The sequence below is a fragment of the Eublepharis macularius genome, chromosome 4, assembly GCF_028583425.1.
Source record: "Eublepharis macularius isolate TG4126 chromosome 4, MPM_Emac_v1.0, whole genome shotgun sequence".
NCBI classification, from domain to species: Eukaryota; Metazoa; Chordata; class Lepidosauria; order Squamata; family Eublepharidae; genus Eublepharis; species Eublepharis macularius.
In genome coordinates, this window is record NC_072793.1 from 6,373,307 (window position 1) to 6,394,863 (window position 21,557).

The following is a 21,557-nucleotide window of genomic DNA, read 5'->3' on the forward strand; positions in this document are numbered from 1 at the left end:
CGGACAGTTTATAAATACCCTCCCTCATATATCATACACTACCTGGCCTGAAATGAAACAAAATGGATGCCAGCTGGGTAAGAGTCTGGAAAATATTTCAGGAAGGGAGTCAGAGAAGCTGTCTGACTAATGGCCCCCTCCAGACCCTGGAGAGACACGTAATTTAGGACAATGGGTCTCCCAGGAAACTCCTGACTAATCTCATCCACAACCCTCACCCATTTACCCTGATTAAGAACCACCTTGTGTTATTCACCAAACCTGGTAGTTTTCCCATCCTGGACCCACATGGTCATTAAGCACCATTTACATCCATTATCCACCTCCAGAAAACCCATCAAGTTATTGTTTCTGAGGCAAAAATGTCAGCTTGCCCCAGGGAGCATTTTGCCCGATATCTGGTGTCCCTAGCCACCCCTTCATGTGTGTATGTTCTGGAACCCATCCTTTTGGGCCTTCTCTTCTTCTCTCTGTGAAATGCTGGTCATTTCACTGCTGCCTCTATGGACCTCCATCTTCGAGACTGGTAAATGTAGCTTTCCCCAAAATTGTTTTCTCTCCTCTTTGCCTTGACTTTCTCTTTTTTTTTTAAAGATTTTTTGTTCTTTTTATTAACTACATTAACTAACAATACAAAGGAAAGAAAGGGGAACAAGGGAAGGAAAGAAAAAAAAACATATAACAACTACACTACACAGAATGCTTTCCCTTCATACTGCCATTATTAAAAAAAATTAAAGCTTTGTATAGTATTGATGGAGTGGTTGACCTTACAAAATGCAAATTACAATTCAAATTCAAATTAAGTTTTCCTCCCCCTCCTGGGTCCCAGACGCAGTTCTCTCTGAGCAACTGCAGCCGCAGTGCTCGTTTCCTCCCCCCCCCCCCCTCAGACTTCTCCTTTTCTTCTTGCTTGGTGCGCTGAAATTCCGGATTTTTGTCCTCAAAATCCCTTAGTTGATCTTCTGATAATATCTTGTAAGCTTGATCTTTGTAACTGAACCAGATTCCTTCCGGAAATAGCCATTTGTACTTTATTCCACGTTCCCTCAGAAGAGCTGCGAACTTTTTATACTTAAAACGTCTTTTCCCAACTAAAAATGAGACGTCTTTCAGTATCTTAACTTTGTTACCCAAAAAGTCCAGATCCGCGTTATATGAATTGTATAGGATAGTGTCTCGGATCCTTTTAGATGAAAAATCGATGATGATCTCGCGAGGCAGCTGACGCTTCGTTGCATATTTTGAAGAAGCCCGGCGGACTTCCAAAATGGCGCTTTTAACCTCTTCTTTAGTTGCCTTCGCGGGTGTCGCCAATAGTTCCGAGACCAGACCCCATAAATCCTCATTTTCCTCCTTTCACATTCTGGAGGCACAAAATTGTCTGTGTTCGTTCCACTTGTAGCCCGATCAGCTGGTTCTCCACCAGCTTTAACTCTTTATTCGTAGCCTTCACGAGTGACGCACTTTCCCGAGCAGACTTCTCTGCCCCCCCCGCTGCTTCCTTAATGGTTTTCACTTCGCTCTCAATTAAGCCCACCCTTTGATCTGTTTCGTTCAGCTTGTCAACAAAGGGTTTTATGGCTTCGATAACCGCCCTCCGCACCAATTCCTCGAGCGACTCTCCCTTCCCCTGCAGGGCAGCCGAGATTGACTTGCCCAGAGCGGGACTTTGTTTTTTCGCTGCCATTTTAGGGGGGGGGACCGCCAGCCAGATTCTGAAACTCAGCGAAGGGGAAGAATGAGCCTTCTTAGCTTCAGATCCCACCACTCCTTCGCGTGCGCTTGTAATAACAGAAGGGATTCGCTTACTTACAGGCTTCCGCCTAGTTCTGCTCTTTGCCGTTTTCCATGGCCCGGCAGCACTCGAGGCGCCGCGCATGTCTGCCGGCCTCCATAGGGACAAACGGGCAATTTACCACCCGCATTGATTTTCGGGGGGCTCTTCCCGCAGCGTCCCGGACCCTGCCTCCCTCACTGGGAGTCCTGGGGGCTAATCTTCGCAGATCAGCCGCCCGGTCAGGGTGCTCGGGCGCTTCCTCCCGGACCTGCGGAGAGGAGCGTCTGACATGGCCGAGAAAACGAAACCGAATCTGCCTTGACTTTCTCTTCGTTAGCCTTGTATGTGTTCTGTGTATGAATGTATGTTTGCCCTTTTATTTCTATTTTAATAAAAACCTTTCTGGCGGAACATCTGGCTGGTTTATTTTGAGAGTTCTTGTAAGGGAAAAATCTCCATAAACATTGATGGAGAATCCCAGTTTGTCTCTTGCTTTGTCTCCTTAGGCTAATTTCCCCCAGCTAGTTAGGAGACTGCCTATTCAGGTAACAACATCTCAGGCTTATGGAGAGTTAGATACTCATTCAACTCCCTTCATAGAAACTATGTACATAGCCTTAGGAAACACATTCTGTCACTCCAAATACAATAAAAGGTTAAATTCGCAATGGATACAGATGTTTTAACCTGGTTTGTTCCCTACACAGTTTTTGAAAATACACTGGAAATGTGGATATGGGTGTTATATATGCAGCACTGATAAATCCTTACATTTGTGCTTGGAGAGCTTTGGAGGCATACGGAATGCTGAGTTGCGCATTGTGAAAATACTGAATTATACACTCTAAGAATCAGCCATTTGGAGAAGAGAAGAAACACCAGTCTAATCGGCTGCATCTAATTTTCTAAGAATGGCTACTCAGGTAGGATGCTTCACTAGGAACTGGAGGTTAGACCACCATGAATGGACTTCATATTCAGTTGGATCCAGACTAACCTTTCTGCAGGCTCCATCCACCGAGCGAGATTTACCTACCTCCTGTGGCAGCAACAAAGTGGCAGAAGTGGAAACGTGTAATAAAGAAAGGCTAGTTTGAAACAATAACCAGTCAAAGTAAAATCAATCCATTCAGAGTGAGTTGACTGGAGTCCTAGGAACATCCATGCAGAATGTTATCCAAGACAAATCAAACCAAGACCAAAAGACAGTTGTAGCTCGTCAGAGTAGACAACAAGACATTCCAGGGAGGGCAGCAGGAAACAGAGACCGAGATAAACAACTTGGAAACCTAATCCAGCAGCAAAATGGCTGAAAAAGCAAAGCGCCTTCCTGGATTTCTTTGGAGGCTTCCTAATAGCATCTGATTGGCAAGTCACAGGTGGGGTGGAGAAATGAGAATAACAAGGACCCGAAAAGGTCGGGAACATGGACCCTGACGATAACTTTCTAGCCTCCCAAGTGCACATGCCCCGTTACCTCTTCTTACTGCTGCTATAAATTAAATCAGCAATTTTGAAAATTCCATATTAAAACAAAACCCAAGTTCTGTCTTCCAAGGGAATGTGGTTGGCATTCCTTTATAGGCCATAGAGAATTATTAAATCTGTGTTAAGAGGCCACTTGGGTCATATTTACATCAGAAGATAAAGCAGTGGTCGTCGCACTTAATGTTTGCATCAAGCAGAGCCATAAAATGGATTTTGTATCAGTTTTGAAAGCACTCACAAAAACAGATGGAATGTTAAGTGAAAGGTGCCATTTTCCAGACAGTGATATGACTTTTCAAACAGTTTGTTTTCTTCTCCTGTTTATCTTTTCTAAACAACACACCCAGCTTGGGGTAGGCAGTTACATATGCCGAATGCTATAGCTGGGGTTCAATAAAGCATGTCTCCCTCTCCTAAAATCTGGTATTTATTTGTCAGACCTGCTAATGTCAGGGAATAAACCAGAGGAAAAATGCAAAGCTACTCAGCTTGTTGGATTTTTCTCCCCCTGTTGTTAGTAAGTGATATTATGTGACAAATAGAAACTTTTCTCATTCTGATTGGAAATTAAAAAGAAACCATAAAACACCCATGTCAGAGAAATGAAGGAGAAATGAATTATGGTCACCCATATCTCTATTACAAAATCTCTACAATGTAACTTTTCTTGCAAGAAACTGAGCAACAAAACAAGACCTTTTAAACACAGTAATTAGTGCTAGAGATAAAATGACACTGCAGCAAAGTTAATTATTAGAGTGCTGATGTATTATAGGATATAACATGTAATTCTGAAGGCTTATCCTTTTAAATTAAAGCTCAGCAAAGCATACCATTGCTAGACTTCCCTCTGATTAATACAAATTAAGATAATTTAAATGTAGTATTTGTATTCAGCCCAGTGGGTTTTTTTCTACAAAAAAAAAGCAGAGAAATGTGATTCAGTATTACTTTGAACTCAAGTGTGAATGTAGCTGGACATAATCTAGCTGGAAGGCCATATGAGACTCTGAACCTGCATTCTGTTGGGTTGCCACCTCTGGGTTGGGAAATTCCTGGAGATTTGGGCGGTGGATCTGGGGAAGGTGGGGTTTGGGAAGGGACCTCCGCTGGTAATAATGCAATTCCATCCATCCTCCAAAGTAGCCGTTTTTTCCAGGGGAATTGATCTATGTAATCTGGAAGTTAGTTGTCATTCCAGGAGATGGACCCTGCTCAGGCTACAATTTCTATTACCATGAGGAGAAAAATGAGGATAAACTGTAGATCATGTCTGAGGACCTTTATAGAAATTTATTTCCTTCCATTTATGTATCTGTTATCCAGATTATGTGAAATTTTCTGGAGTCAATCAGAATTTCTGGGTCTTCTGGAGCTATCATATCAAGAACTACCAGTCTCAGAGTTCCTTTTGCAGAGGCAGGAGAAAGGGACACCTGGTAGGCGAAAAAGAGCAACATAAGACAGAGGGAGCAAGTGCTGCTGCCGGAAGGATTTGCAGGCCCAAGCTGCATGTGTCTGATTCACTCGTAGTCACAATTTTTGGAAACAAAAGCTCAACAAAGGATGGCTCCTCTTTCACCTGGTTGCCTCCCTGCCTTGCAGATATTGGCTTGGTGCTTGTATAGTGCTGATGTGCTGCCAGATCTCTAGCCATTACTTTCATTGCTCACCGTAACAGTCAATGTGATTTTTAAAAGATTGCAGACAAAATCAGAGAATTTGCCGTGAATGGAAGATACACCATCCAGGACTAGAACTACAGCAGCTAGCAAAGGTCTTTCAATTATGTGGTCAATGCTATTAGATCCAAAATGCAAATTATGCGTGTTGAAAAGCTGTGATTAACAAGATTTTTACCCTCAACATTTGCAAGGACAGAAGGTCATCACATATGTTGGGATTCCTTCTGTTTCAAAGATAATTTGTTCTGGTTTTAGCCAATTGTTTTTATAAAATTTTCAGGGATAACAAATGAGTTGAGTTTCTGCTATGTTTAAGTATAATGTAAATAATTTATCCTTTAGTTGAAATATTTGCCTTTCATGTGCCCAAAATTCTGTAATGAAGCTATTATTCAAGTCTCATACAAGCAATACTTTCAAGTTTCTACTTATTTACAGGCAAACTAATCACATTTATTGTTTCCCTATACACTGCTAGCTTAAAATGTATATATATTTTACATGAAATATGTATACTTATTAAAATAATTCAATATACAGCAAAATGATTAAAACACAAAAATGAAGCCCTTAAGGGTTTCTGAATTAACTTGCAGCTTTTCATTTCTTTTTAATTGCTTCTAGATCAACCAGACAATATTTGAGGGGGAAAAACACTGAAATGAGCCAAAGCTTGCCATATTCATATTATTTATTTTGCTTTGTTTAGGTCAGTGGAACAATGTATAATACAGGGAGGCATGTTTCTTTACGACTGGACAAAGAACATTTGGTCAACATCTCTGGAGGGCCCATGACATACAGTCACCGGTTGGAGGAGATCCGGTTACACTTCGGAAGTGAAGACAGCCAAGGGTCGGAACACCTACTGAACGGACAAGCTTTCTCTGGGGAGGTATGTCCATGGATTTAGAACTCTAAAAAGAGCAGCAAAACAAGTGCTATGAGTGGATCGTTTTTGTTTGTGCCCTCATTAATGGTTTGGAATTCCACATTTTAGAAAACACAAACACCAACTACAATAGACCCTTGTTATTCATAGGGGATCTTTTCCTAGGTTAACTGTGAATCATGAAATCTGTGAATACTGGAAGCAGGGTTTGTTGCCTCACAGCAGCAAGTAACCAAATTTCCTACAAAATTTAACAATGCAGTGATTATGGTAATAGTGTAACAACAGCCTGGAGATAAGATCCAATAGTGCAAATATATTTAATGCTTATGTTTACTTATACAGCTTGAGCAGCAATTTACAAATTGTCTAGTGGGGAACGGTGGATTTCCTTGACAACTTATGACAGATTTCTGAGTGTGAAAATCAGTAATGGCAGGCAAGCTTCCCCTAACGAACAGTTTGACCATCACTTTCCCTACAATCCTTAGATACCAGGGAATATTGGGCCTTACTGTCAAACATGCGCTGAGAACACACCTAGCAGGCCTTAGATAAACAAACTGGACAAGGCTAGGAATGCAGCAGATCTTGCAATAAACCTTTTGGTAGTCAAAAATACCCTGTTCAGTAGTCATAATCAGACCATGAACTGATCAAGAATATGTTCAGTTAACACTGAGCAACTTGAACAACTGCTAAACAAGTTTGCAGCTGCCTCTTGGTCAGAAGCTGACCAACTCACATCTAATTGGGAGATCAGATCGGTTCTGATCTCCTAACACATCCCTGTATCCTAGCCTTCTTGTTCTAGGACATCAGGAAAGCTTAAGGGGGAATCTGAAGCTGACTTAGATCTGATGGGGGATCAGCTGGGAATGAGTTTGTGATCCACCAACCCTTCAGAAAAATTATTACATCGTCATGTTTGAGATCAAAATTGATTAGATTATGATCTCCTCATTGCAAAGAGGGAGGAGTAAGAGATCATTTCTCTTCCCTCTTCTCCAATCTGGGCATGGGGGCCATTTTTTGACTCCCCTCATAGCACAGGGGAGAAGAAAAAGAGGTTATTTCCCTCCCCCTGCTCCAAGCTGAATGGCAGAAATCAGAAGTGAGAAGTGATGTGTTTCTGTTGCAAAAGGCAAGGGAGAAAGAGATTGCGCCTTTTCTATGAAACCCAGGCTGACAGCTGGGGTGGAGAGAAAAGAAGGGGTTCAAGCTGGGCTTCTGATCACCACTCTGCCACCAAATCCACAGCATCTCAGCAAGTTTACGATGCAGAAAAGTTTCCAGGATTGGAAATCAGAAGAACCCGACTTCAAGCTGATTCATGCAATCAGCTGGGAGTTGGCTTTTGATCCCCCCTCCGAAAAGAATGTAGGTACCAGGCAAAATTTCTCCAGCAGGAGATCAAAGCTGGATTCCAGTTGATCCTTCCCATTTTTTTCCTCGGCTGCATGATTGTCACGAGCAAACAGCATATGAGACAAACTGACAGGTTTTTGAGCATCCCCAGATGAGACACCGGTAAGTCTATGTATGGAGCTCCAAACATTTTTTTTTAATTTTAAGTAGCTGGTATGTAGGATCCTAATTTTTATTGGTGGGGGTAATTATCATCATCATCATCTATTCGATTTATAGCCCGCCCTCCCCGCAAGCAGGCTCAGGGCAGGTTACAACAAATTTTAACAAGAACCATCAAGGCAGTTAACAAATATAAGCATAAATATCCTATAAAGTACAACTCTTAATTAACCAATCATAAATAAACAAAACAGTACTAGCATTTCTATTACAGGTGGCAACTGAGAAAAAAATGCTTTGCCTCCTCAAAAAGGCACCGGTGGGGCTGGGAGGTGGAAACACTCAGCCTCGGTAGCAGTTCTTCCCTGACAGAAAGGCAGCAATGGGTTGCAGTCCCTTTTCAAGGGTTGAGCAGGCAGGGGCGGGGCTGGCAAGTGGCAACGTCTTTCCCATCCCCTACACCATTTTCATAGTGGCTGCAGTTTCTCTCTTTGGACGGGCCTACAGGACTTGCTATGAGGTGATCCTGTAGAAGGTCACTTGGGTTAGGAGAAGTCTTGAAACCCCCCCCCCCGTCCCCCTGTGCTGCAGTCCCCATTTGAATGAAGATTCCATATGCCATCTTATTTAAAATAAAGCATTGGGAGCTCCACGCACAGAACTTCCAGTGTCTTATCTGGCTTTGCCCTCCATGTTTGCCTTTGAGTGTAGGTAGAACCAAGAATCCTCTTCAGCACAACATGTGGTTCCTTGGTGAACGAGTTGAAAGGATTCCTCGAAGTAGGACCATCAAGATAGAAGGACAAGAGGAATGTAAAGGCAGTCTATTTATAAACTAAGTAAGAAATTAGGAACATTATGGTGGGACTGGTTGTTTTTCTAGTTTCAGTGGTCTGTTTCTTGACCACTAGAAACAGAGTAAATAGCCACTGTAGGCTCTATGCATTGAGCTGACCTCTGCATAGATTTTCAATGTTTTCCCACAAACAAAAGGACCAGAAATGGAATCAGCCAGAAATATCACGAGTATAAGCCCCAGGAACAGAAATGGTGCTTGTAAGTATATTCTGTAGTAGACTTTACTGTCGACAACTGTGCTGAGGGCCATCCTGTGAGGATTCGGTGTCAGACTGGGATGGTGGGGAGTCCTGCTGTCATCAGAGGCAGGAGATGGCAGACGATTGTGTAGCATTTTCTTGACTGGCAAGTGTCACTGAAGAAGTCGTGAGAAACTGAAGGCTGTGATGGACGGGCAGAGCATTCACCAGGTCAAACAGGCCGATACTAGAAGTTCTGCTCAGAAGGTGGGATCCGGGTGCAGGACAAAGGGAGCCTCTGCAGAGGAGGCAGAGGGGCAGAGACTCTAAAAGGAAGCCAGCTGAGTTGGTTCAGGCTGGCAGGAGGATCCCATAATAAGAAAGCAGAATCATGGAGAGGATACAAGGACCTGTTTCACAGCGGCCTAAGTCTTAGAGACAATCAGAACAGGGGGCCAAGCTACAAGTGACGAATGACACTTGAACGGCAAGTGAACAGACTCGCGTGTATTCCTCCCTGTTCACCTGTGCACCACTTGATGTGATCAAGCGGAGTGCAAGTGGAGCACGAGTGAACAGGGAGGAATACACGTGAGTCTGTTCACTTGCCGTTCAAGGGTCATTCGTCACTTGTAGCTTGGCCCAGGGTCACAGGGCCCTGTGGGAATCTGCAGAGGGAGTCAAGCTAAAGAATCTATTTAAAGGGGCACAGTCTATATTTCCATCCTTAGGAAGTTGCTTTCCCACACCATGGATTGGTAAGGAGGCTTGGAAGGTTCCCAGTTTGCAACTGGATCTGTTTTGTATGTAAGCAATCTTCCTAGGGCATTGTCCCTTTGCTGCCATTCCGGTGACAGAAACTAGTCTACACAAAAGGATTCATTACACGGTTCAAAATTGCACATGTTAATTGACTCTACAGAATCAAAAAACAAAAATGAGCAGTCAACCACGTTATCTTCCAGGCTTGGGAGAAACTCAGAAAGAGCAAGAGGTGGCCTAGCTGTTCTGCAAGGTAGATTTGTTTTTCTGGATATTTAAGCTCTAGTGTGACTTCCAAGTATATGAACTTACATATAAAAGGATGTGAGAAACATGCCCTGCTTGTAGATACATACCGAAACAACCCCTTGAATACCTGATCATTTTTTTCTGAAACACAAAAACATTCTAGCAACAAACAGTGTATTGTCGAAGGCTTTCACGGCCGGAGAACGATGGTTGTTGGGGGTTTTCCGGGCTGTATTGCCGTGGTCTTGGCATTGTAGTTCCTGACGTTTCGCCAGCAGCTGTGGCTGGCATCTTCAGAGGTGTAGCACCAAAAGACAGAGATCTCTCAGTGTCACAGTGTGGAAAAGATGTAGGTCATTTGTATCTACTCAGGAGGGGTGGGGTTGAGCTGAGTCATTCTGTAAGAGTTTCCCAGGGTGTGGAATGCTAATGGCGGGAGGCTTCACTGTAACCTGAGGAGGTTCTTTTGCATATGGATTGGTGCTTGATGTGCTAATCTTCTCTGCAGGGCTATTGTCGGGTGTGGAGTGTTTTGTTGGCCTGGTGTTTTTCAGAACTGGAGCCCATGCTCTGTTCATTCTTAAGGTTTCTTCTTTCCTGTTGAAGTTTTGCTTATGCTTGTGAATTTCAATGGCTTCCCTGTGCAGTCTGACAAAGTAGTTGGAAGTGTTGTCCAGTATTTTGGTGTCCTGGAATAAGATACTGTGCCCTGTTTGAGTTAGGCTATGTTCAGCCACTGCTGATTTTTCAGGCTGTCCAAGTCTGCAGTGTCTTTCATGTTCTTTTATTCTTGTCTGGATGCTACGCTTTGTGGTCCCGATGTAAACTTGTCCACAGCTACAGGGTATACGGTATACTCCTGCAGAGGTGAGGGGGTCTCTGCTGTCTTTTGCTGATCGTAGCATCTGTTGTATTTTTCGGGTGGGTCTGAATACTGCTTGAAGGTTATGCTTTTCCATAAGCTTTCCCATCTGATCAGTAATTCCTTTGATATATGGCAAAAACACTTTTCCTGTAGGTGACTGTTTTTCCTTGGTTGTTTGATTCATCCTGGGTTTGATTGCTCTTCGGATTTCATTTCTGGAGTAGCCATTTGCCTGAAGTGCGTGGTTTAGATGATTAATTTCCTCATTGAGAAAGCGCGGCTCACATATCCGTCTTGCACGATCCACTAATGTTTTCATTATACCTCTTTTCTGTCGGGGGTGGTGATTGGAGTTTTTGTGTAAGTACCGATCAGTGTGAGTTGGTTTCCTGTAGACCTTGTGACCTAACTGAAAGTTTGCTTTGCGGATGACCAAGGTATCCAGGAATGCGAGTTTTCCCTCACTTTCTTTCTCCATTGTGAATTGTATGTTCAGGTGGATGTTGTTGAGATGATTCAAAAACTCCCTCAATTCTTCCTCCCCATGGCTCCAAATGATGAATGTATCATCCACAAACCGGAACCATACACTGGGTTTGTGGGGTGCTGATTCTAGAGCTGTTTTTTCAAAATGTTCCATGTAGAAGTTTGCTATAACTGGGCTGAGTGGGCTCCCCATGGCCACCCCATCCATCTGATCATAGAATTCGTTGTCCCATTGGAAGTAACTGGTTGTCAGACAATGATGGAATAAGGCTGTTACATCCTCTGGGAAAATCTGATTAATCAGTGCAATAGTGTCTTTTACTGGAACCTTGGTAAACAGGGATACAACATCAAAACTGACAAGTATGTCTTGTGGATTGAGTTTCAGAGAACTGATTTTGTTGATGAAATCTGCTGAATCTTTGATGTAAGACGAGGTTTTCCCGATGTGGTCCTGCAGGAGATCTGCCAGATGTCTAGCTAATTCATATGTCGGTGAACCAATGGCACTCACAATGGGTCGGAGTGGGACTGAATCTTTATGTATTTTGGGGAGTCCATATAGTCTAGGTGGCTGTGCTTCAGTCTTGCATAGTTTTCTGTGCGTGTCGGGATGTAGTGAGGAATTCTTGATCAGCGCATTTGTTAGCCTGGTGATTTTGCAAGTGGGATCTCGTTTTAGTTTTTTGTAGGTGGAGGGGTCCAGGAGTTCCTTAATCTTCTTTTTGTATTCCTCCGTTTTCATGATCACTGTAGCATTGCCTTTATCAGCTGGTAGAATGATGATGTCTGGATCTGCATTGAGGGTCTTGATGGCATTTCTCTCCTTGCGTGAAATATTGCTGGTGGGAAGCTTTGCCTTTCGTAGAATCCTGGCTGTCTCTCCTCTTATTTCCTCAGCTTCCTCTTCAGGTAGATGACGGATGGCAGCTTCTACATTTGCAATGATGTCTTCCACAGGAATTCTGGTGGGGGTGACTGCAAAGTTTCCTCCCTTTGCCAAGATGGAGTCTTGGCAAAGGGAGTCACCCCCACCAGAATTCCTGCAGGACTAGTGCAGGACTAGGTGATTATCTTAATAACTCAACCAAAGTAAATTTAGGCTGAACATTTTAGTACATCAGTAAGTAGGATGCCCTCATACCTGTGGTTTTGGAGCTGTGGGAAAAAGACACCATCGCGAGACCTGCTGTGGGAAGACGGGAGACAGGAAGTGCGTAACAACAATAGAGTGGCTGGAGGGAAGCGGCCCTTGCCAAAGGACAGGAAGTGGGGAATCGCCATCTTTGAAAGTGGAAGGGTCGTGGCTTCAGCGGAAGAGGAAGTAGGCCATCTTGGATTATAATAACATAGAGAAACCATAGAGAAAAGACGCCCGACATTTTGGATATAAAAAATTAATTTTGGCAAAGATTGGGACATTTAAAAAAAAGGAAAACGTTTAATTATACGCCACGGAGCTGAGGAAGAGAGCAGATTCGTGGGAGCGAGCTAAAGCAAGCCCCACGATGTCGAAAAAAGAGTGGCAATCGGCAATAGAAAACTTGGACAAAAAACTTATAGACATGATGAAAGAACTTAAGGACACGAAATTGGAGCTTATTAAAGAGGTCAAGGAAGTTACACAGACAGTAAAGTCGGAGCTGTCAGAAGTGAAAAAAGGTGTGGAAACGATTAGCAGTGAATTACAAGGAACGCAGCAGAGAGTTAAAACAGTAGAAGACGCGATGGAGAATTTAATAGACACGCAACAAACAGAGATGAGGCTGGTGAAGGGGAGGATGTCAGTTGCAGAAACTAAACACATGGAGAAGCAGCTTCGTTTTCGTGGTCTGCCAGAAGTGGAAGGGAAGTCAGCGCAAGAACAGATGACTGAGGTGCTGGCTGATTACCTGGGGAAGGAGGAGGAGGAAATTGTGGCTATCCTAGATGTGGCGTATCGTGTGAACTCGAGAATTGCAACCCAGAGGAAACTACCAAGGGATGTGATTGTGCAGTTTACAACTAGAAATATGAAAGAGAGGATTGTGACCAAACAATTTCAAGATCCATTGGAGATTGATGGCAAGACGATTATTATAATGAAGGAACTGCCCAGATCAGTGTTATTGGACAGGAAAAAATATAGAGTGCTAATTCAGACTTTGAAGGACATGAATATCAGATACAGATGGGAGTTACCGGAAGGAGTGTCCTTTGAGTTTGGAGGGGCAAAAAAACGTATCAGATCTGAGCGGGAGATGGAGAGATTTATCAAGGACAATGAAAAAGACTTACCAACAAAACCATGAATATGGAGTGTAAAGTATTATCTTGGAATATAAATGGACTAAACTCACCGAATAAGAGAAAAAATATTTTTCATTGGCTACTAAAACAAAAATGTGATATTGTTTGTTTGCAGGAGACCCACATTAGAAAACAGGATGTAAAATATTTAAAATCTGGAAAATTGGGCAAAGAATTTGTAGCGGCTTCCAACAAGAAAAAAAGAGGAGTGGTGTTGTATATAAAAGAGGAGCTGCAGCCAAAATTTGTTATGAGAGATGTGGAAGCTAGATTTGTAGCAGTGGAATGTAATTGGAACTTAAAGAGAGTGTTGGTAGTCGGACTTTATGCACCTAACGGTGCAAAGGAAAGCTTCTTTGAGGACTTAAGGAAGCACCTAGACGATTTTGTATATGACCAGATAATTCTTGCTGGAGATTTCAATGGAGTGACAGATTTGGAATTAGACAAAAAGACTACAAAAGCACAAAAGAAAAGAGGACTATTGCCAAAGCTTTTTTTTGAGTTGATTCAACAAGAGACTCTCGAAGACGTATGGAGGAGAGAATATCCTAAAACCAAACAGTTTACTTTTTATTCTGCAAGGCATCTTACATTATCAAGAATTGATATGATCTGGGCCTCAAAGGACTTAGCGCTATGGACTAAGGAGGTAGAAATAATGCCGATGGTAGGCTCAGATCACAACCCAATTATGTGGAAATTTGGAAAAAGGAGAAAAAGGAAAGCCTGGAGAATAAATGAGGACCTGTTACAGGAAAGTGAGAATATGGAAACACTGAGAAGAGAGACTAAGTTTTTTATACAATACAACGTGAATAAAGAAGTACCAACCAGTAAAGTTTGGGACGCGTACAAGGCGGTTGTAAGGGGCATACTAATGGACTTAAATGGTAGAGCAAGGAAAAAGAAAGAGGAGAAAAGACAAGAGATTGAGGAGAAAATAAAGGCCAAAGAAGTACAGTTAAAAAAGAGACCAGGGAAAAAGAAAATACATCAGGAAATCAAAATTCTTCAAGAACAGTTAACAGCAATGAGTAACAAAGAATTGGAGTGGAACCTTAAAAGACTGAATCAAAAAGCTTTTGAGGGTGCTAATAAACCTGGGAAATATTTGGCATGGCAATTAAAGAAGAAAAGGGAAAAGAAAATAATAAATAAAATTTGTGAAGAAAACAAAACGTATTTGGAGCAGACTACCATTAGTAGAGCCTTTTATAAATTTTACGCTAAGCTGTATAATAAAAAAGAAGTAAACAAAGAATCAATAGCATCATATTTGGAGAAAACCAAACTTCCAGAGATCTCGGAAGCTTGGAGAAATAAGTTGAACAGTGAAGTAACTGATGAGGAAATAAATATGGCAATACAATCCGCAAATCTAGGAAAGGCGCCAGGGCCAGATGGACTTACGGCTAAATTTTATAAGACAATGGCCAATGAACTGGCACCATTCCTAAAAGAGGTGATGAACGGAGTTTTTAGGGATCAAAGAATTCCAGACACTTGGAGCGAAGCGAATATATCATTGATCCCAAAAGAGGGCCAAGATCTGACTAGCGTGAAAAATTATAGGCCTATATCACTACTCAATAATGACTATAAAATTTTTGCGAAGATATTGGCGGAGAGATTGAAGGGGTGGCTCTCGGAAGTCATAGAGGAGGAACAAGCAGGCTTTTTGCCAGACAGACAAATAAGAGACAACTTAAGGACAGTGATCAATGCTATTGAATACTACGACAAGCGTTGTGACAAAGAGGTTGGTTTCTTCTTTGTAGACGCTGAAAAAGCGTTTGACAATTTAAACTGGGATTTTATGTTTGCCACTATGGAAAAGCTACAACTGGGAGAAAGATTCGTCAGAGCAATCAAGGAAATCTATAGAGACCAGACTGCAGCAATTGTAGTGAATGATGAATTGACCAAAAAATTGACGATTAGTAAAGGAACAAGACAAGGTTGCCCGTTATCTCCATTGTTGTTCATTTTAGTATTGGAGATTCTGATGATACAAATTCGACAAGATGAGGAAATACGAGGAATAAAAATAAAGGACTACTCATATAAGGTCAGAGCATTTGCAGACGACATAATGTTAATTGTAGAAGACCCACTGGAGAACATGCCAAAAGTGATAGGCAAGATCAAGGAGTTTGGAGATTTGGCAGGTTTCTTCATTAACAAAAAGAAGTCAAAGATATTATGCAAAAACATGACTAAGCAGAAACAACAATTGTTAATGGAAACAACGGATTGTGAAGTAACTAGTAGGGTGAAATACTTGGGAGTTGAGCTGACTGCAAAAAATATAGATTTGTTCAAGAATAATTATGAAAAATTATGGACTCAGATAGAGAGAGACTTGATCAAATGGAATAGATTGAACCTGTCATGGTTGGGCAGGATTGCAGCAGTTAAGATGAATGTGTTACCAAGAGTAATGTTTTTGTTACAGACAATACCAATCATCAGAGACTCTAAACAATTTGAAAAATGGCAGAGGAAAATATCAGATTTTGTTTGGGCAGGCAAGAAGCCTCGAGTGAAAGTAAAAGTTTTACAAGATGCAAAGGAGAGAGGCGGAATGCAACTGCCCAATCTGAGACTTTACCATGATGCAATCTGCCTAGTTTGGCTAAAAGAGTGGATGACATTAAAGAATAAGAAACTATTAGCCCTAGAGGGATATAAAAAAATTTTTGGATGGCACGCATACCTATGGCATGACAAAGTAAAGGTCAACTCGATGTTCCTGCATCATTTTGTAAGGAGAAGTCTATTTACAATCTGGAAGAAGTATAGAACTTACTTACAAGAAGGAACCCCCTTGTGGGTGGTTCCATATGAGGTGATAGATCCGAGAGCTGTGGATAATGAACAACAATGTTTAACGTATAAAGAAATAACTAAGACTGAAGTATCTAAACTTAGAATAAAGACGCAAGAGGAACTATCACCTAACTATGATTGGTTTCAGTATAGACAGATTAGAGACTTATACAACTCAGACTTTGCAAAAGGGGGCATACGAACAGAGAACTCGGAACTAGAGCAGACCCTTCTTAAAGAAGACAAGAAAAGAATATCCAAGGTATACCAAGTATTGCTGAAATGGTATACTGAGGATGAGATAGTTAAAACACAGATGGTGAAATGGGCTATAAATTTCAATAAAGAAATAACAATGGAGGCATGGGAATACTTGTGGAAAACTACAATGAAGACAACGACATGTATTAATATTAAAGAGAACATTTTCAAAATGATCTATCGTTGGTACATGACACCAAAGAAGATTGCGCTAGGGAATTTGAATACTTCTAATAAATGCTGGAAATGTAAGAAACATGAGGGCTCCCTCTATCATATGTGGTGGTCGTGTGAGGTAGCTAGGCAGTTCTGGGGGGAAATAATAAGAGAAATGAGTGAAATTTTACAGTTTCAAATAAATAAGAACCCAGAACTCCTGCTGCTAAACTTGGGAATGGAGGGAATTCCAGCCCATCATAGGACGTTGATTTTTTATATGACTGCAGCAGCTAGACTTTTGTATGCGCAGAAATGGAAAGTACAAGAAGTACCAACTATTGAAGATTGGATCTACAAATTGCTGTATATGGCTGAAATGGACAAGATGACAAGAAAACTGAGAGATCTGGACTCAGGGCAGTTCAACACAGACTGGGAGAAGCTGAAACAATACCTGGAGAAGAAATGGGAGGTGGGAGGAAAACTGTGGCAGTTTGAGAACTACTGAAATATAATAAAAGTATAAAAGAGAGGGGTGACTTTACCGGGGGAGGAAGAGAAATGTGAATTTATAAGCAGTTAGATTAATTGATTGAGATATATATAGATATGTATAGGTCAACTGATAGAGAATAATTAATGATAAGGTTTAAACATGAGGATTGACTAACTAACAATATTTTTTTCTTTGACAAGATTTATATGCACCAAACTGAATGTATAGAAGAGTTAAATTGATTGAGTATCTGAGGAGTTATATAGAATTACCATAAAAAGTTGAAATGAGTAATATATAGAGAACAAATCAAATTGTTTGATTTAAATGTGGGAAATTTTTATGGTTTATGATATATAGGTTTATATAGAATTATTCAAAACTGGAAAATGGGATAAATTGTTTATCCAAAGACGTATAGTTTGGGTGTATAATAATTAAAGGAGTTAATGATGCACTGCTTAATATAATGGAGAATGTATATCTGTTTTAGACAGAGGAATTTAATAGAAGTAAGGGAAAAGGGACAGAGGGTGGGAAAGCTGTTGGAAGTCAACAAAAGGGGGGGAAAGGGAGGGGGTTAGAAACGAAAAATTAGGGGAAAATTGATTGTAATGTAAAAATAAAAATGTTCTAACCCAATAAAAATTTTTCAAAAAAAAAAGTAAGTAGGATGCCCTGAAGTAAGAGGACACCCATAATTTTCTACACAAATGTGAAATAAGGGACATATTTTTTTGTAATAATAATCTTTCACCCCTGCAAAACAGAACTTGATCCGTAGAACATGTATCAATTCAAAGTCAAATGGACACTCTGTATCAAGAAGAGTTAATAAAGAGCAGGCCGCATGTGAAATGTAAACTATGTAATGCGGCTCACTAGGGGCTTAATTAAACTCCTGCACTTTCAGCTCCAGATGGTTTATTAAGAGTTTTTATTTTTTAAAAAAAACCTAAAACAAACATTCATAGAATGCATAATTAAAGTACATTAATAAAAATATGCTGTAATTTTATCAAACACCTGGCAGGTGACAATGCAGGACTTGGCTATCACTTGCAGCTCTAAGACCAGATGTTGCTTTGGTATAAGGAGAACAGTATAACAGAGTCCCCATAAAGAGATGAAGTAGATGCCCTCCCTGCTGGACTTTTCATAGAGAATCCACTATAGTTTTCGATAATTGCGATTGCCTAATGGCACTCTGCATGCTATGGGTTTGTCCCATCGTTGATAACTAACCCATTTATTGCAAGAGTCTAGTAGCACCTATAAGACTAACAAAATTTGTGGTAGGGTATGAGCTTTCATGAACCACAATCCACTTCTTCAAGACTCACAGCTCACTTTTTCATACCCTACCACAAATTTTGTTAGTCTTATAGGTGCTACTGGACTCTTGCTCTTTTCTACTGCTAAAGACAGACTAACATGGTTGCCCATCTTAATCTATTGCAGATTTCCTTTATTTAACAAACCAGTTGTGTCCCTTCACCGAGAAACAATTGCCTAAACAACTGCAGAGGACTTGAAGAGTTTAGATGCTTGGTGAACTTTGTATGAATAGAATGCTGCTTATGGGAGAGAATCTACAATCATAATTACCTTTGCCAGAAAATTAATACGTAAACAACCTCTTAATTGTTGTAGGTAGAGTCTTCTTACCTTAAAGTTATGTTTCATGTTAGAGTTAGGTTTCTAGATTCCTAGAGGTCTAAACAGCAGTCTGCACTAATGACAGGAACTAAGAGGGAAAATGCAATGTGCCTGCAAGCCACCAACTTAGCTTACTCTCATACTACACTGGCATCCAACGTATAAGGGAAAGAAATTTGAAAGAATTTCAGCTGGAGGAATAGTGAAAATCGTATCTGCAAATTGCCATGGACAATCTGCATTACCTTCCGGAGCTTTTTTCTAGAAAAGGACACAGGTCAGTTTAAGTATTTCAGCTCTAAAATAAGTATACCATACTTCAATACTTACTAATATGCAAAGTGTAGTCTGTGGGCCAGGCCCAGCTGTGTAGTAGGAAACATGAAAGGACTTGTGGGTGGCAATTCTTTTCCCACTCTAACTCCACACTATTTCTTCTTTCCCTCCTCCTGGCAGCCCCAGATCCTTATCTTTTCTTGCTTTTTTCTCTCCTTCCCACCCACAAAGCAACCTACCTTTTATCTACCCCATCTTCATTTATATTTATTTATTTCATTTACTTTTGTTCTGCTTTTCTACACAATAGTAAAGAGTCCAGTAGCACCTTTAAGACTAACCAACTTTACTGTAGCATAAGCTTTCAAGAACGACAGCTCTCTTCGTCAGATGAAGAACTGTGCTTCTCAAAAGCTTATGCTACAGTAAAGTTGGTTAGTCTTAAAGGTGCTACTGGACTAGTCTTTACTATTTTGCTACTACAGACTAACACGGCTAACTCATCTGTTTCTACACAATGGAAGCCCAAAGTAGTTTACGTCATTCTCTCCTTCATTTTATCCTTAAAACAGCTGTGTGAGGTAGGTTAGGCTGAGGCTGTATAACTGGCCTGAGATTACCCAATAAGCTTCCACAGCAGACTGGGAATTCAAAACTTGAAACTCTAACCACTCTACTGGCTTTCAGATTTTTTTTTCAATCTGGGGCTTTTCTCAAGTTTGTAGAAAGATCTGTCTTGTCTGTCTATGGCCCTAGTCCCAGATTAAATTATCCACATATTTGATATATGGATTGGAATAAAACTGACTCCAGCACAGAAGAGAGCAGTGGTACTTCATTCACAGGCTCCTTGCACAAGCATGCCAGAGAACAGCTACTGATGAAGGCCAACTTTAGCCTTTGGGCTGGGCCATTAGCTGGCCTGCATACTCCTTCTGTGCACCTTATCTTCACAATGGCAGTAGCACAGCGTTATACACAGGACAAGAGCGCTACCAGTCCCAGCTAAGCCCAGGTCAGTACAGATGCTAAAGCGGTCTGGAAAATTCCTACGACCTCATCCGCATAGAGGGATTTTATATCTCCTTTTTTTTCCTTACATTGTCTCATCCCTTCCCTTGTTTAACTCCAGTTTCAACATTCGGTAATGAGTAACTTTAAATTTGCATACACCGTATGTTCATGCACAATGAATTTAAATAAGTTAAATAACTACTTTGAATACATTTATATAAATTAGCTAGTGCAGCAAGTTTTAATTGATTAATTGGTACAATTAATTGTTCAAACTTTAACTGCCCATTAAAATCATGCTCGTTCACTTGCTTTGGGGATGAGAAACGTCTTTGTGCTCCAAAAAAGTTCCGTTGCTTGAATGAACAAATGCGAAGCCCCAAGGAAACGTGTATCTGCGAAATAAGCACTGTAACTGTTCTGAACAAATTCTGCTCATCTTTTGAGTCTAAAATATAGCAAGAGAGAGAGAGAGAGAGAGAGAGAGAGAGAGAGCTCAAAGCCAAAGTCTAGTATTTAAGGCATTTGTGAGGAGAATTGTGTGTTTCAGGATTTCTCTAGTAAGTTTTTTAAAAAAGAGTAATTGTAAAAGACACTCACCAGGATGAAAAACATCCTTACCACTGCCAAGGAAGAAATCAGGATTTAACGAGCAACTAGTGAGGATGAGTTCAGGGCCAGAGTGGTTCAGAGGAACTTTTGTTGGAGGTCTTCTGCATGCCTCTTGCCAATCAACACTGAATCAACTTGGGCTCCTGGCATCTCGCACTGCACAACTCGGAGGCAATTTGGTGTCTGCTTTCTTGTATTTATTTATTTATTTATTTATTTATTTATTTATTTATTTATTTATTTATTTATTTATTTATTTATTTATTTACAGTATTGCTGTAGTTCCCACTTTTATTCTCTTTCCCACAGCCTATATCTAAACTCTGTCCCAGTCTTTAACACTATTTCTCATTGGAAGTAGTCATCAGGAGGTGCAGAAAGTGGTATTTCCTCCTAATGAACTACACACACCTCTTTTGTTACTGAGTCAAGATGTGTCGTTTTGAAGCCACCTTTTGTGGGGGCTGGAGCTGAAGTCACTTAGTTTTTTTAAAAAAATTCAGCGCAAGCATTATATAGTTGCAATGTTGGAGCCCATCCCCCACCCCCAATCTCCCTGTCCCTGTATTTGCTGGTTGGACAATCCAGTGCCTACCATTTAAAAAAACCCAACAATCTGGAGAGGGAATTGGTGGTAGAGTTCTGGGGGAAACCTACAAGGTACTTCTGCTTGTTTCACTTGCTTCTAGCAGACTGCTCTGGTGTGCTTGAATTGTCTGCAAACAGCACCTCTCTGCCAGAGCAAAATGTTGTTGCCCCAAACAACGGCATTCTCACTGGCCTTCTCTCATCACATGACCATGATCTGGGATGTGGAAGACAGATTCTTGAGAAGAGTCTCCCACCCCTGTCTCCTAATCACTGTGAACATGAGCTTTGGTTGTAAATAAAGGAAATAAAAAAGTAAACCCAAGTAGTGACCAGTGAGGAATGGGGATTGCCATCAGGGAATGCAACTGACATTGTGCTTCAAGGGGTGTGTGTATGTTATGTGCCGTCAAGTCGTCTCCAACCTATGGCGACCCTATGAATGAAAGACCTCCGAAATCCTGCACTGGGCAGGGGGTTGGACTAGATGGTCTGTATGGCCCCTTCCAACTCTATGATTCTATGAAATGTTCTATCTTTAACAGATTTTCTCAGTTCCTGCAAACTGGGGAACGTGGCTTCTTTTATTCAGTCAAG

At 41.1% G+C, this 21,557-nt stretch overlaps 1 protein-coding gene across 1 annotated transcript in view; it reads left to right on the forward strand.

Annotated features, from left to right (window-relative positions):
- The window catches only part of CA10 (carbonic anhydrase 10), a 720,933-nt gene that overhangs the window by 565,816 nt on the left and 133,560 nt on the right, over positions 1-21,557 (forward strand). Inside the window, exon 5 of the mRNA XM_054977005.1 lies at positions 5,663-5,848. Coding sequence (XP_054832980.1) covers positions 5,663-5,848 — 186 coding nt within the window. The remainder of the gene's footprint in view (positions 1-5,662; positions 5,849-21,557) is intronic.